The following is a 16,573-nucleotide window of genomic DNA, read 5'->3' on the forward strand; positions in this document are numbered from 1 at the left end:
AGAAGCTGGACTATACGAAGAAGAATGGGGCATTAGGATTGAAGGAAGACTCATCATCAATCTTCATTATGCAGATGACACAACCTTGCTTGCTGAAAGTAAAGAGGACTTGAAGCACTTACTGATGAAGATCAAAGACCACAGCCTTCAGTAGGGATTACACCTCAACATATTAAAAAAAAAAAAAAAATTTTTTTTTTATATGTTGACAAAAATTCTTACAAATGGATCAATAGGTGACATCATGATAAACAGAGAAAAGACTGAAATTGTCAAGGATTTCATTTTACTTGGATCCACAATCAACGCCCATGAAAGCAGCAGTCAAGAAATCAAAAGACACATTGCATTGGGTAAATCTGCTGCAAAAGACCTCTTTAAAGTGTTGAAAACAAAGATGTCACCTTGAAGACTAAGGTGCGATGACCCAAGCCATTGTGTTTTCAATCACTCATATGCCTGTGAAAACTGGATGATTAATAAGGAAGATTGAGGAAGAATTGAGGCCTTTGAATTGTGGCATTGGAGAAGAATATTGAATATACCATGGACTGCCAAAAGAATGAACAAATCTGTCTCAGAAGTACAACTAGAATGCTCTTTAGAAGCAAGGATGGCGAGAGTACATCTCACATACTTCGGACATGTTATCAGGAGGGATCAGTCCCTGGAGGAGGACATCATGCCTGATAGAGGGTCAGCGAAAATGAGGAAGACCCCCAACGAGATGTACTGACACAGTGGCTGAAACAATGGGCTCAAGCATAACCACAATTGTGAGGATGGCACAGGACCGGGCAGTGTTTTGTACTGTTGTACATAGGGTTGCTATGAGTCAGCACCTAACAACAACAACATACCTATTAGATCTTTCATTTGCCCACTTGGTTTCCTTCCTTTGGAGACCTTCCCTTTTCTGCTAGTCATCTTATCTAGATTATTTGTGGAATTTGTAGGTGCAGAAGGCTGTAACATTTTCCTCGAAGCCCTGACAGACGGCTTCCACACCCTGTCCTGTATGCTGAGGGCACATTCAGGCTTGAGGATTGATGTCATTGCCTAACTCTGCTCATGAACTGGGGTACTTACGAGAAATTTCAAGGGAAATTTTGTCAAAAGTACTTGGTTAAAACCAAGATTCTAGCTGGATTTACTGGCTTCACGTAGAAATTTCCAAGTCAAATATTGTAGTAACCAGAAGTCTGTCCCTACTAGTGACTGTGCAATAGCTCATGTCTGGTTACTGCTTTGTCATGTTCTATGCTTCCAAAATATTGGACAGAGGAAATGAACAGAATCAATGCAGTTTAATTTTAGGAAGAAGCTCAGTGACCAGGGTCACACACTGAAATTATTTACCAAAGTAGGCTGTGAACCATCCTTTTTGAGTAGGGAGGAGTCAAGCGGATCCTTTGACTGTATGAATCCAGCCTTCCCCCAAGTGTCCAGTGGGATTATGATATACTGGGGAAAAAGGCTTGTGATTAAATACTTTGGAAAATGTTGGCTTGAACAAATTAAACCTGTTTACAAATGAACTTCCAAGAGTCTTTAAATGTCAGTGTTCATTGTACACATTTAATAAGAAGGCATGTTATGTAGTGTTTCCCAAACTTATTTGATCATGTAATCCTTTTCACTCAGAGTACCTTTATGGCAATAATTGTACTACAGAACACTCTTTGGTAAACAATGATTTTGGCTATCACCTATTTCAGACTATGGAGTAGATGATTTTTCCAGGTTTCTTTGAATAATGTGATTCTAGGAAAAAATTCTTCAGTCATAGGAGATGACAAAGACCTTTACTGGTCTAATACCTATTTGTTATGGATTGAATTGTGTCCCCGAAAACATGTGTTGTAAATCCTAACCCCTACACTTGTGGACCTGCTTCCATTTGGGAACAGGGCTTTCTTTGTTATGTTAATGAGGCCATATCAGTGTAGAGTGCTTCTTAAGCCAATCTTTTGAGATATAAAAGGAGCAAATTAGGCACGGAAGCAAGGAAACACAGATGGGAGAGGACAGATGCCATGCCACACGAAGACTGCCAAGTAACTAAGGAACAGAAGTTGAAAAGAGACAAGGACCTTCCCCCAGAGCCAACAGAGAAAGCAAGCCTTCCCCTAGAGTCAGTGCCCTGAACTCGGATTTACAGCCTCCTAAACCAGAAAAAATAAACTCCTGTTGCTAAATCCCTCCACTTGTGGTATTTCTGTTATAGCACCACTAAGAATCTAAGATACTATCATAGTAGGAATCAAACTCACTTGAGATGAAATATGAAGGAATTGTTTAGGTAGGTGATGAAACTGTCATGCAATGGAGAGATTGTTTGACTTGGAGTGAGAAGAGGTAGAAGGTATGTCATTTCTGTTACTAACTGTGTTATTTTGAGGAAGTTATATAAGTTATCTTAGTCCCAGGACCCTGACCTATAAAATCTGGATAATAATGCTACCTATCTCATGAGCTATTGTGATGAGTAAATTATGGCATGTATGACATATACAAGAGTCCCTGGGTGGTGAAAATCGTTAAGCACTTGACGAACAGCCAAAAGGTTGGCAGTGTAAACCCACCCAGAGGTACCTTGGGAGACAGTACTGGCAATCTGCTTACAAAAGGTCACAGTCTTGATACCCTATGGGGCAGTTCTACTTCGTACACATGGAATTGCCACAGGTTGGAAATGATAACAACTAACAACAACATAGCTATAAGAGGAATCCCTGGGTGGTGTAAATGGGTAAGTGTTTGGCTACTAACTGAAAGGTTGGCAGTTTGAATTTACCCAGTGGCTGCTTGGAATAAAGGCCCAGTGATCTCCTTCTGAAAGGTCACAGCTGAGGAAAACCCTATGATGCACAGTGAAACACATGGGGTCACCATGAGTCAGAATCGACTCAATGACAACTGTTTTAGCTATAAGAAAACAAATTTTAGGTCCCCAAAAAGTTACTAAAAAGGATGTGAAAATTTTATTTAGATTGGTTTTACCATTACATTGGTATTTTTTTTATAAAATAATTTTATAAAACAGTCCGTCAAGATATTGTATAGAAAATACACACTAAGGTAATATATATACACTTCATAAAAATAGAATACATCTTGGCAATTGCTTGCAAAGTCTGTTACCGCCACGTACAGTGTATTGACGTTTAACATTTATGCTAATTTTAACATATAAGAGTTTTCAAGAAAAACAAAGAAACCTGTCCCATTGATACTTTTCAAATTCTTTTCAATTGACAGGAAAATCTTTACAAAGCTGGAATGTAAAAGTTTTGGAGCTAATTGAATGGAAGGTTATAGGCAAAACGTTAGAGGAAAAATCGACGCTCTGAACAATCATCTGAGGACAAAATAATGTCTTTTTTCTATCATAAATGGTTCAGCTGATTTCATTAAATCATTGACAAAAATATTCTTATTATGGAGATTCAATCAAGGCGAGTACCATGGGATCAAAATAAACCTTCTGTGGCTAAACCATGTTTCTAAAATGAGTGGTGTTTCCTTCTTTCCTTAAAATGAAAATATGTGTATAAACCCTATTACAAAGCATCAGGACTTTACAAAAAGCTTCCTTGTAAGTTATTTCATAAGCTTTGATCAAAACATGTAACAACCAGGTTTATTAATCTAAAAATGGCTAAATGCTCAAAAATCCACTAGGCTTTGACTTTGTTGTTTTTGTTTTAAGGAAAATAATCTTGGCTACTTTGCTACTAAAAAACACTGCTGATGTGTCCTGTTAGATGTTCAGGACAATCTTTGGAAAAGTAACTGCTCCAGTGTAATAAATAAAGAAAATAATAAGGGAGTTTTCTAGACCTTATTAAAAGATATGACCATGATGGAATAATGAAAATACCTCAGCAGAACCAAGGAAGGTATGCAGAACAGAGCATAGCACCATTTCCAAGCTGCCAAGAGCGCAACTGTTCAGGAGATAGTAATCTGGAAAGGGACTTGATTCCCATGATTAATGCAGTTTAAATATGTGGATTAGTTTTTGAGAACTTCTTAGTATGGATAGGCAGACACAGCTATATAAACTATAAATGTGGTCTGATATTCAATGGTCCCATTGGCACTGTAGGATAAGGCTCGAACCCTCATGCGATAGGTCTCTGGTTCTTGAAGAGGTCGTGTTGTATACACCACTCCTTTCAGGTTTTCATCCCTTAAGGCGAAAGGAACAGTCTGTTCCTCATCTACCATGACGAACGTTGTCCTGGGATGCATCACTCCATCCTGCGTGTATGCAACCAGCCGGATTAAATCTTGATTGGCAGCTATTCCAAATGGGAGGGAGACAAGTTTGTATTCCAAGGCATAAGGGCTCAAGGTACATTCCAAATCATTGGGTGGACAGTTCTTGAAGCAGAACCTAAGGACAACAAACACATGAAATGCACAGAGTTATCCGAATTGGAAGCAGGAGAAGGCTTGATGCAGGTGATCATGATCCAAGACAACTTTGAGGCATTAAATGCAGGAGACAGTCTGACTGAAAGAGCAATAAGGCTCACCCCAAGTTCTAAGTCACTAACGCAAACCAGATGCCAGATGGCTAGGAGAGTATGCTGGTCTAGAATCAAGTATCTATCTCTCAGCTCCTTTAAAATCAGAAGTCTTTGGACCATGGAAGTAAGTGTAAATACACAAGGGTGTCTTTAAAACGAAACGTGAGATGTGGAAATAAAAGCGTCTGGAAGCAAGGACATTTTAAAGAGAAGAATACAACATTTTTTTTTTTTAATTTAATTTAAAAACAACATCTTTCCCAAAATAATTTGCAAGCTGAAATAGGACAGATTAATTTTTGGTTTACTTTCTAAAATGATAAAAAGTCAATTAGAATTCCTGGTGGGGGCAGGAAGACAACTTCCTTTTGTATTTGTGTTCAAAATTATTTTAGATTAAAAGTATTATATTTTCTTTTGTGAGAACTCATATTGGCTATTTATGAATCATCATGACTTTTAGATTGTCTGGCAGAAATCACTGGTAATAAAGAAGAAAATAAAAAGTACACAAAGCACCACTTTCTGAAAATACAGGTTCTTCACTCAGGTAGTTTTCAGAAGTCTATACATTTAATTTTCTTTCCCCTTTCAAGTCCCCTCAAACCAACTGCAAACACGTTTTTGGTGGATCCTGGACAGGCCGCATTTGACCTTAGCACAGTAGCTTGGTAGGCACCACCCAGAGGAAAACTAAGCATGAGCTCCAACCCACATTTGGTTTTAGAACCACCCTTTTACCAGCAGGGCTTATCAAGATGAACATCATCACTTGTTTTCAAGCACTCCATTAACTTGGTACGTGGCCAAAGTACAGAACTTCTGTAAGAGAGGGAGAAAAACAGAAGAGCGGAACCCAGAGAAGACAGTGTTTCAGACAGCAGAAAATGTAAGCAAGTGACATACGCAGGGTAGACTATTGCCTCATCCTTGCTCATCTCCATTCTCTAGTGGCACGGTGAGTCATCACAGTAACAGAAAAGATGCTGTTTGAAGTGTTCTAAGTGCTGAGAATCCTTAAAGCCACGAGGCGACACAATCGGAAACAGGAACATTTCAAAGAAAGGCAAGCTCTATCACCCCATAGAGCTAGCTGCTGAGGCAGACATCTAGATGTTGCACGGAGGATTACATACTGGGGAGACTGCCCCAGGAGACCTTGGCAGCCAAAAGCGATGGCTTAGGCTGCAGTGGTTGCTGCAGGATGAGCTCATTTCTTGCCCATTCATTGAAGAAGGAACACATTGTTACTTCATTTGCTCCTGGGGTCATTGACTTCCTGTGAGTTAAACATGACTACAGACAGGGTTTCTGGCCAAGGAGACAGAGGAAGAAGGATTTTCAAAAGCATGTCTGGGATGACAAGGCAAGACATACCCTGAAACAGGATCCCGTTGGTAGTTGGGTGGACAGGGTGTATTGATGCACCGGTAGCTTCCTCTCATGTTGAAGCACATGCGATTTGGTCCACAGTGCACATTCTGTTCCAGGCACTCATCAACATCTAGTAACAGCACAAGGAACACGCAGCATCAGCAACACGGTCAGAGAAGGCCCTCAAAGCAGATTTTTGGGACACTGAACTAGAACATACAAGCCCAGGATTCTACTTTTCACAAAGAAACTTGGCTGGACCTAAGATTTTTTCTTTTCTTTTCTTTGTGATTTAGGTAAAAGTTAACACAGTAAATTAGTTTCTTATTAAACAGTTAATACACATATTGTTTTGTGACATTGGTTGCCAACCCCATGATGTGTCAACACTCTCGCCTTCTCCACCCCAGATTCCCTGTTTCCATTCATACAGTTTTTCTGTCCCTTCCTGCCTTCTCGTCATTGCTTTTGGGTTGGTGTGCCCATTAGTCTCATATACATGATTGAAATACAAAGTAAGTTTCTCAAGTGTGTTATTTATGGCCCTATAGGCCTGTCTAGGAAACTCTGGTGGCGTAGTGGTTAAGTGCTACGGCTGCTAACCAAAGGGTCGGCAGTTCAAATCCACCAGGCGCTCCTTGGAAGCTCTATGGGGCAGTTCTACTCTGTCCTATAGGGTCGCTGTGAGTTGGAATCAACTCGACGGCACTGGGTTTTGGTTTAGGCCTGTCTAATCTTGGTTGAAGGTGAACCTCAACCTCAGGAGTGAGTTCAGTACTGAGTTAAAAGGGTGTCTCGGGACCATACTGTCAGGGTTTCTCCAGTCTCTGTCAGACCAGCAAGCCTGGTGTTTTTTTTTTTTTTTTTTGGTAAATTTAAATTTTGTTCCACATTTTTCTCTTGCTCTGTCTGAGACCCTCTATTGTGATCCCTCCCAGAGCAGTTGGTGGTGGTAATCAGGCACTGTTTAGTTGTTCCGCGCTCAGTCTGGTGAAGGTTGTGGTAGTTGTGGTCCATTAGTCTTCTGTGCTGATCCTTCCCTTGTGTCTTTAGTCTTCTCCATTCTTTGTTCCTGCTGGGTGGATCTAAGTTTTTCAATCACAAAGTGGGGATCCTGACACCTAGTGCATTTTTTCTTTCAGATTTATTGAGTATACATTTCTTTAACGTATGTGAAAGGACATGGAAAAATAAGAGCTATAAAATAGAGGGAAAGCTATTAAGAGCTCTCTGGTGTCTCTCTTGTATTTGGAACATAGAGTGCATTTGAGTTTTGGAAAGCAAATAATACTTTAAACACACTAAAAACAAGCTGAAAATTAAAGGACATTTTTTGTGGCTTTTTTTGTCAAGTGAAGAATCTCCTTAAAATCTAATTCTTCCCTAGAGTTTTGTTTGTAAGTTAAAATTGTTGAGTAGGAAGTAATGATCAGAGGAAGACTTTTTTGAATCGGGTAGTGGAAAGTAAATGAGTCGAGTCATTAATTCAGGGGAGACTGTACAGGTCAGTCAGATCATTTGGAGAGGGAGAAAACAAATGTAGTAATAGAACAGGATCAAATGAATGAGCCTAGAACCACAATCCAAGTTTGAACAAATGAAGCAAGGAGTCCAATTGAAGCTCAACTGCATAGGGTCATTCTCAGTTGCTATGATGACTGGATGCTCTAAACATACAAATGAAATAGTGTTTATTTTCTACACAAATTTGTTACATGAATAGAAAAATACCTAAATCACAAAAATTAGGAAACATCAAGATAGAACTGAAGAAAAAAAATTTTTTTTGAGCTTTCTGAAAATCAATGTCTTTGAGTAGTAATTCTTAATATGGGGTCATATTTGAGATTAGGGGATCTTTGAATCCTTTGAATTTACACGGAAATGGTTTTCCATGTCTGTATTTGTGTGTGAGGGGGAGAGAGAGAGAAAGAGAGGGAGAAATTGATGGCTGGATGGGTTTTCTCAAGAGAGGGTCCATAGAGTTCAACACATTTTCAGATTTGAGAGTCCAAAGAAGTTAAGAGCCAAATTTTAGAGCAGTGGGTACTTGGGTATAAAAATCTTCAACGAAAGGTGACAACATTGGAGTCCATATAGAGAGCAGCAGCATTTATTTTATCATGGCTACAAACCAATAGACTTAGCTCTCTATTCTAAATTATATTTTAAAAGCTAGTTGTTGTGAGAATATCCATTAACACTTTTATTTGAACAACAACAACAACAACAAAATGACCTTAGACTTCTTCTAATAGTCAGTCTGGTTGGTTTGACAATGAGTACAGACTTTCAAGTCATACAGTGGCCCCCCTCCATGAACTGAGAGAGTTCAACCTGGTTAAATCTGCAGCTCCAAGATTTTGATGGAAATATATTTAAAGCACATGTACATTAAGTAATGTGCCAGAAATGACATCCTTTGCAACTATTTAAATTGGTGATGAAAAATTTTAGAGATTGATTTTTAAAAATTATGAGAGAACTACAAAACCAAACCAAACCAAACCAAACCCATTGCTGTCAAGTCAATTTCGACTCATAACAATACTACAGGACAGGGCAGAACTGCCCTGTAGGGTTTCCAAGGAGTGGCTGGTGGATTCAAACTGCCAACCTTTTGGTTAGCAGCCAAACTCTTAGCCACTGTGCCAGCGGGGTTCCGAGAGAACTACAAGGTCTGCAAAATTTTTTTATGGGTATGCAGGCCAAAAAAAAAAAGGAAGACCACTTATTTTAGAGGAAGTCTAAATCAATTGGTTGGATACAACTATTTGGAACACTCCTTCTTTAGTATTTGACTAAAACTAAATGCCAATGCCTGAGAGAGAAAAATTACAATGAAATGGACCCAAATCAATTCTCTTTTGAGGTATGCCCTAAAGGTCAAATGCACCTGTATCATGGGGTTGGTTCCAAGACCAATGGGCATGGATAACTCTTTTGTCATTTCTCAGTAATAGGTGACTTTGTAGCTGTCTAAATTTAATGGTATTTATACTGGACTTGGGCTTTTTTTTTGGGGGGGGGGCTAGAGTTGTGAAGTTCTGTTGTGAACCCTTAATTAACTCAGGATTTTCTATTAAGAAAAAGAAAAAGGAGGGGAAAAAAATTTCAAGAGACAATATGTTAATCATGGACAATAAACATCAAATCTTACTTCTAAGTTACTTAGCATTTGAGTTTTTGTCTCAAAAATGAGCCTTTTAGATTTGGTTCCAAATTAATTCTGTTTTCTAAGGAAAACAGAAGCTTTGTAATTATTTACTTAACAACCTGCACCAAGTAAAAAGATATTGAACTAGCATATTATGGAGTAAGTCACTTACTTCACTTTTTAGTTATTTATACTACTGAATGACATAAGGAGCCTTCTATTACTAGTTTTACATGAGGACTAATTTTCATATATGAGCAAAACAAGTTTTTATTTCAGTTAAATCTTGCTTATTATCTCTGTGAACCAATTTCTAATTATGATTTTATCATCTCCTTGACAAAAGGAGGTTGTCTCAGAATGAAGTGAAAAGCCCGCTAGGAAAATGTAAAAGAAAATCAATTAGCCTTATCTTCCTTTCTCTTGTTTTTTTTTTTAAAAAAAATCCCTTCACACTCATGCTCCAAATTTTATGTTGGCTCTAAATTTTACAGTGAACACAGGCAGAAACACAGGGCTCAGTGGGCTGCAGGGGCCCATGATAATGGTGACACAGAGAGCAGAATATGGGCACACATGCTGGTATGCATAACAGGAGCAGCCACTTAACCACAGATTTTCATAGGCTAAATATGAATCTATAAAGAAATACCAAAATCTAGTATACAAAGTGTTTGTGCTTGGGTCCATGATCATGTACAATTCACAGAGAAAAGCTTTTATAAGTGTTTGGGTGGCTGGGCAGGTGGCTGTCCTTTCTCTTCAGTCTATTACTAACTCCTTAAGGTTAAACATCAGAATTCACTCCACTCATTCACTCTACTCACTCTACGCATTGGTCTTAGTAAAAAGAAGCCAAAGAAAATGGAGAAATCCTGCTGTCTCTGTTAACCAACAATGTGGTGATGTCTGGTTTTTATAAAGTCTATTATAAGAAATTATTATGTTAGAAATTATAGACATTTTATAACATAAATATTATTGGTACAAGAAAAGAACAAGAAGAGCTGAAACACTTTTATATTGTTTTAGAACATATGAATTAATTTAACCAAGTGCTTCTGGATACTCCTTTTTTTTGAAAAAAAATTTAGACTAAACATTTTGAAACATCTGTCTTATAGGAATTATATAAAAATTCAGACCCTTGATAAACATTATGGATGACTTTTTAAAAACATGGCTGAATTAGAACACTCATTTCAAATGCAGTACCAATACAGTGTTCCTACATTTTTGCAATTAGAATAATGATGCTTAAACTTAGCAGCATAAGGATCTTTTAATTTCTCCTCTCTACCTCTTGGGCAAATCATGATTGGTCATTTTTTTTGTGTGTGTGTTTCATTTTGCAGCCCTGTGACTGCTACTTTTTGATTAGAGTCTCTGTCCTTGTTCAATGTCAAATTCATTTTAATTCCTCTTTTATTACTGATAACATTTCTATCACTAACATAGAAAACTTTAATAAAATCATATGTGAATGAAAAGTAGTGTTTTGTTCCTCATAAATGCCTCAAACACTTTCTAAAGCTATAAAAAGACTCCAAGTTATTCTTTTTAGAGTAAAGGCTTCTTTAAAGGGCATAATTGTTTTCTCTCGTGTCTACTTAAAACCAGAAAAAATATGTAACCCTTTTAAATTGCAAACATTTCAAATGACACCTGTTTCTGATTTGTTCACATTATTTTCCACTCTCTGAAGCACAACTGAAAATTGAAAAACATTTTGAACTGAATGGGTGACAAGGACAATTAAAAAACAAACTGGAATAACTTAAAAAAGAAGAAAAATTCTTTAACTGCCATATGGTATAATTTAACCCTTTTAAATCTGACTAAGGGATTTTGAAGTTTGGGTTGTGTATGTTCGAATGCTCTAGTATCTACCCCGCTTCCTTCCTGTCTGCCTGGTACACCTAGAGGGAGTGTAGTTTTAGTGCTAGACATGGCCACCTCCTCAGCAGGGAAGTTATCCAACAAGGACAAGGTCAGTGCTCTTGTCCCAACCTGCTGCTACAGTTCAGTAACCCTGGTGCTCACAGCAACGTAGGAGACAAAAGGACTAATCTGGACATTGTGACATCAGGGGTCAGGTCCTACCTCTGATCTTGATTGTTCTAGGACACTGAAGCTCATGCAATACTGAGAATTTGTTTTATTATCTGTAGAAAGGGTACAAATTATTGCCCTAGACACATCTGTATTACTGATTAAAATAGAAACATTAAAATTTGAAAAACATGAGACTGTAATGTAAATATGTTACTTCGGTACTTAAAGTGCAGTAAAATATTCTACATAAGGTATATTCTTAATAAACATTTGGTGACTGATGGCTGAAAACAAAACTTATTACTGAGTTCACTTTTTTCCTCCAGCCCACATGCTCCAATGGAGCTCTCAGGGAGTAGGAATGGGTGGGTGCCGGTAGGGGAAGCTCATGGTAACTCAGGAGAAGCCATCACTCTTTCTGGTCTTCCCTCCAGGAACACATTTTTCATGAGATGAGTCCTAGTAAGTCTTGTGTGACTCCCACAGAGAGAGAAAAGTCAGCCTAAATTTGATTGTTACTGATAAAGTACTCTCTTGGAGATTTTATTGCTATAATTTAGAATATGATATAGCTTGTACATGACAGAAATTAATAAAATTCAGAAGCTTATTAAGACATACAGAATACTCCCAGGCATTGCCAACAAAATTGAGGCAGCATCTTAGAAGGTTTTCAAGATTTATAAACCACCGTTGCCCTTGAATCGATTTCAACTCATGGTGACCCTACGTGTGTCAGAGTAGGGGGGAAAAAAACCTGTGATTTTCCCCATAATTCTTATTTCTTTGTAATCTAAATACACACTGCGGTGTAATAAACCTGACCAAAGTACAATGCTCTCTCATGTTTTTGCATAAAGGGTAAACTATTGAGATTGATATTTTTTCCTTCTATCACTACTATACTTTGTCCAAAACTCTACTATAGCACCTATTACTTTGTATTTTAATTATTTACTTATTTTCATGTCTCTAGACCAAGGTCTGAAAGGGAAGGAACTGTTTCTTATTCATCTGTGTAAATGTTTTATATCCTACAATGTTAACACATGGTGGTGCTCAAGAATCATTTGTAGACTCAAAGAATGAAAGGGTTATTTACTTGATTACCCATTGACCACCCTAAAAAAACTGTCTAACTTGAGTGACAAAATATAAAACAATGCCTAAAGCCCAAGTAAATTTACTTGGACTGTCTCCATTTCCCCTTCCATCTTAGCTGAACTGTGAAAAAAAAAAAAAAAAAACGTTTGGAGAGGTCTATTCCCATTAAGTTTTCAAAATATATAATACGAACTGATTTGGGCATTCTAGTTCTTTCTAGAAAGAACATACCAAAAAGGTTTCTCAACTCTTTTCTTTGCTTAATTGCTTTCTCATTGCTTCTCCTACTTGTAAAAGTAATGTTTAAGATAAGCTTGCCTAATGGGAATGGGAAGAAAGGGGAAGCAACTAGATAATTATTCAAAAAGAGAAAACATTTCATTCTCACACTCTGCTATGTTGGTTTTAAGTTAAGTTGCAACAATAAACATAACAACACTCCCTTACCTTGACATGTCTTTCCATTCAGCATGAGTTGATAACCAGGTGGGCAGATACACTGGTAACTTCCAAAGGTATTTTTACACTCATGCTGGCAGACGTCTCTGTTTTCACATTCATCAATATCTGTTCAGAAAGAAACACAGTGTATAAATATGCAAAACAAAGGCAGAAACTGTGACAGAGCCAACTATAAACAAGTTGTTGATATATCGGAGAAAAATTTCTTGATGGTTTTACGTTCATGTGTTTAAAAATGCTCAATGCTGTTTTATACCAGGATATGTTTTTAATTAAGTCCGATATACACTATATTATAAAATATGAACATTTCTTCTGTGTGTAAGTATATATAAGCTGCAACCCAAAACTGGACAGTTTTTACATTAGTTAAATAAGGCAAGACTGAAATGACACAGGAAAGTGATTTGTACAAGGTCCTAACTCACCTTAACCTGTAACTCGTTGCCATCCAGTCGATTCTGACTCACAGGGACCCTATAGGACAGAGTAGAACTGCCCCTTAGGGTTTCCAAGGAGCGGCTGGTGGGTTCAGCCTGCTGACCTTTTGGCTAGCAGCTGAGCTCTTAACCACTGTGCCACCAGAGCTCCCACCATATTTTTACACAAAAAGGAGTGCACCTTCTGTGTTTCTTTGCTAACCTCGCCCTCCCCTGCAAGATATTTTTGAAAGTGTGCTATGCTAAATGTTTTTTTACAGCAACATGTAAAAAAAACTGGCATAGCAGCACTTATGAAAACACCTTGAGAGGGAGGACATGGTTGGCCGACAAATGTAAACGTAAAAGGCGAACGTTATTTGCCTATAAATATGGTAAACTCTTGACAGAACGATGGGACTTACTTAAAAGATAAAGTTTCTATTAACTGGAAAAATTATATCATTTTTTAATTATTTAAAGTTTAGTACTCTCTTTTTCCCTGTTCTCCCCACATGCATGGTTTTCCCAGTCAGTATCATCAAAAAAAAAATTTTTTTTAGTATCATTAGACACCACAAATATTTTATTTTGTGATAGAAATATTCTCTGAAATTTCTCATATAACTGTAAAGTACTAACGGCAATTATGTAAGTTGCCATTCAGCATGAGTTAATAGTCAGGTGGGAGATACACTGAGCTTCCCAAGGGTTTTTTCACTTTCATTTTAGCAGGTGTCCCTATTTTCACAGTCACCAACACATCTGATAGGAAAGAAAGTAAAAGTATATAAATATATATATATGGGACCCTGGTGGCATAGTGGTTAAGAATTCACCTGCTAACCAAAAGGTTGGCAGTTCAAAACCACCAGCTGCTCCTTGGAGACCCTAGAGGGCAGTTCTACTCTGTCTTGAACAGGCCACTTAATCTCTCAAGATCTGTTTATTCAACGGTCAGAAGGAGACATTGCTTATTTCACAGGTTTGTTGGGAGGTTCATGTACAGTACTATATGGGAAAGTATTTCATAAATTGTAAAGTCTATCCGTCTGCTGGTGGCACAGTGGTTGAGCTACAGCTGGCAATCAAAAGGTCAGAGCTATAGCTGGTAACCAAAAGATTGGCAGTTTGAATCCACCAGCTGCTCCCTGGAAACCCTACGTGGCAGGTGTAGTCTGTCCTATAGGGTCATTATGAGTTGGAAATGACTTGACAGCAACGGGTTTGGTTGGGTTTGATCTGTCTGCTATTACTAAACAAAGCCAAGAAAAAAACAATAAAAAGGGTAATTAAGAATAGGTTGCAATTCAAAAATTAATTGATATTTGCTTTCAGAATAAGAGATGTGGTTTTGGGGGCCTCAGATTTCTCTTCCCAATTGTACTTGGCTTTGGCTAATATTAAAATTTTCTCCTAGTCCCTGAGCATGCATCAATCAATGGAAGTGTGAAGACGGGAACATGACATGAAATGGAAACAGAAGTGCACTACGGTGGAATTAAAGTGAAGACAAAAGAGTGGAAACTGGGAAATGACTTGGAACATAAGAATCTGTTCATCTTGCATACTTTGCATATTCTGAATATATACGTGCAATGATTCCAAATCTGTTCATGATAACCTCTCATCAAATATTTATTTGCTAATGTTTTTGCATCATTTCAGTTAACTGAAGCATTCATTCCATAACCTGTGTTGTTTTCTTGTCTTTAGAATTTACTTTAACCAAAAGTAACAACACACATTTAAATCATGTTGAACTCCAAGTAGTTAACATAGCATTTCCCAGGGTATGAATTTTAAAGTGGTCCCAAGTGTCATTTCTGCCAGGGGCCCCTGCATTCAGAAGCAATGCGATGTTCACTCTTCCTATTAATCTTTGGAATCAACTCCTAAAAAAGCTAGATTTCAACCCAAGTTTAACAAAATTCTACAGCGTTAATTTGAATATTTTGTAAGTCATCTATCCCAGATGGTTAATTAAAAGGCTTTTGGTGTTTATCAAAAATTGTTCTTGTTTCATAATTTCAAAGCTGTTTGCAATCTCGTGCAAATTTCTTTATTAGTACCCAATACAACAAAACACTCACCATATTTTAAGAAATATCTAAGCTTATTTACTGCCCCAAAACAAAACTTAAATATCCAGCACTTATCTAGTTATAGATGTCTCTTTTAGCCTCTCCAAGATTGATCCTCACTGTGAAACAGCAGCTGCCTCAACCAGTGGATGGTTGTGTGGAGATGGTAATTCTGATAAATATCATGTTGGTTTAATATGAACACAAAGACACAGAAAACATTTATAAGAATTTACTGTGATGAAACCGTAGGTCATAAAATAGATAGTGATAAAGAAATAGAAAATTGGGAAAATTTCCTAAAATGACTTGGACCTTCAAATGATTTAGAAGAAAACAGCTTAATGGTTTACGATTATGGGAGGTGTGGTTGACTTCATTTACCATAGCATAAACAAAGACTTTGGGGTTGGAGGGTAAAGGTAGAACAGAAGAGAAGAGCTTGTCTAAAATCAAGGCTGAGAGTAGAATAGTAATGGGACATGAAAACCCTCCAGTGGGGATGATTATTTGGAAGAAACTTCAAAAGGCAAAACGCCAGATGTCAATTTTGTTGATAAAAAACTGTTTTAACTAAGAGTCAGATCAAAACTGTGGGCAAGAAAAATTACCAAGAACGGTTTGAATTAAGTTGAGAGTGGTGTTTGACATACTAGCAAGGACAGTGGCATTCCCCAGATTTAGTAATTCAGTAGTGCTTGAGCAAAAAAACAAACCAAACCCGTTGCCATCCAGTCAATTCAGACTCAAAGTGACTGTACAGGACAGAGTAGAACTGCCCCATACAGTTTCCAAGAAGTGCCTGGTGGATATGAACTGCCGACTTTTTAGTTAGCAGCTGTAGCTCTTAACCACTATGCCACCAGAGTTTCCAGTACTTGACCATATAGTAAAAAATGTAGAGACTTGTTAATGACTGCAATAATGGCTGAAGAAGGGGCCCTGGTGGAGCAGTGGTTAAGTGTTCAGCTGTTAACCAAAAAGTCAGCAGTTTAAACCCACCAGCCATTCCATGGGACAAAGATGTGTCAGTCTTCTTCTGTAAAGATTACAGCCTTGGAAACCCTAGGGGCAGTTCTACTCAGTCATATAGGGTCACTATGAGTTGGAATCAACTTGACAACAATGGGTTTGGGGTTTAATGGCTGCAGTTCAAATAGCTGAAGAAACTGGCACTATCCACAGTGATGGAAAGCTGATCATGCAGGAGAAGTTTCCACATCCATTATGCTAAGTTTCAGGCACATCAAAATGTCTAGACAGAAAAGTCCTAGTAAATATTTAACATAGAGATCAAAAGAACCAAGGGTAAAAGCTGAGTGTCCAGAGGGTTTGAGAATCTAATGGAGTAGAGGTGAGAAGAGAATCTGGGTCCACCTA

The 16,573-nt window shown here is 37.8% G+C and overlaps 1 protein-coding gene across 1 annotated transcript in view; it reads right to left on the reverse strand.

Annotated features, from left to right (window-relative positions):
* Positions 1 to 2,976: 2,976 nt before the first annotated feature.
* Positions 2,977 to 16,573, reverse strand: part of HMCN1 (hemicentin 1) — a 551,217-nt gene continuing 537,620 nt past the window's right edge. The window contains exons 105-107 of the mRNA XM_064276506.1: positions 12,676 to 12,795; positions 5,916 to 6,042; positions 2,977 to 4,402 (exon numbers count right to left, since the gene is read on the reverse strand). Of these exons, the coding sequence (XP_064132576.1) occupies positions 4,036 to 4,402; positions 5,916 to 6,042; positions 12,676 to 12,795 (614 nt within the window). The 3' untranslated portion in view covers positions 2,977 to 4,035. The remainder of the gene's footprint in view (positions 4,403 to 5,915; positions 6,043 to 12,675; positions 12,796 to 16,573) is intronic.

This window comes from Loxodonta africana, chromosome 25, assembly GCF_030014295.1.
Source record: "Loxodonta africana isolate mLoxAfr1 chromosome 25, mLoxAfr1.hap2, whole genome shotgun sequence".
NCBI lineage: Eukaryota > Metazoa > Chordata > Mammalia > Proboscidea > Elephantidae > Loxodonta > Loxodonta africana.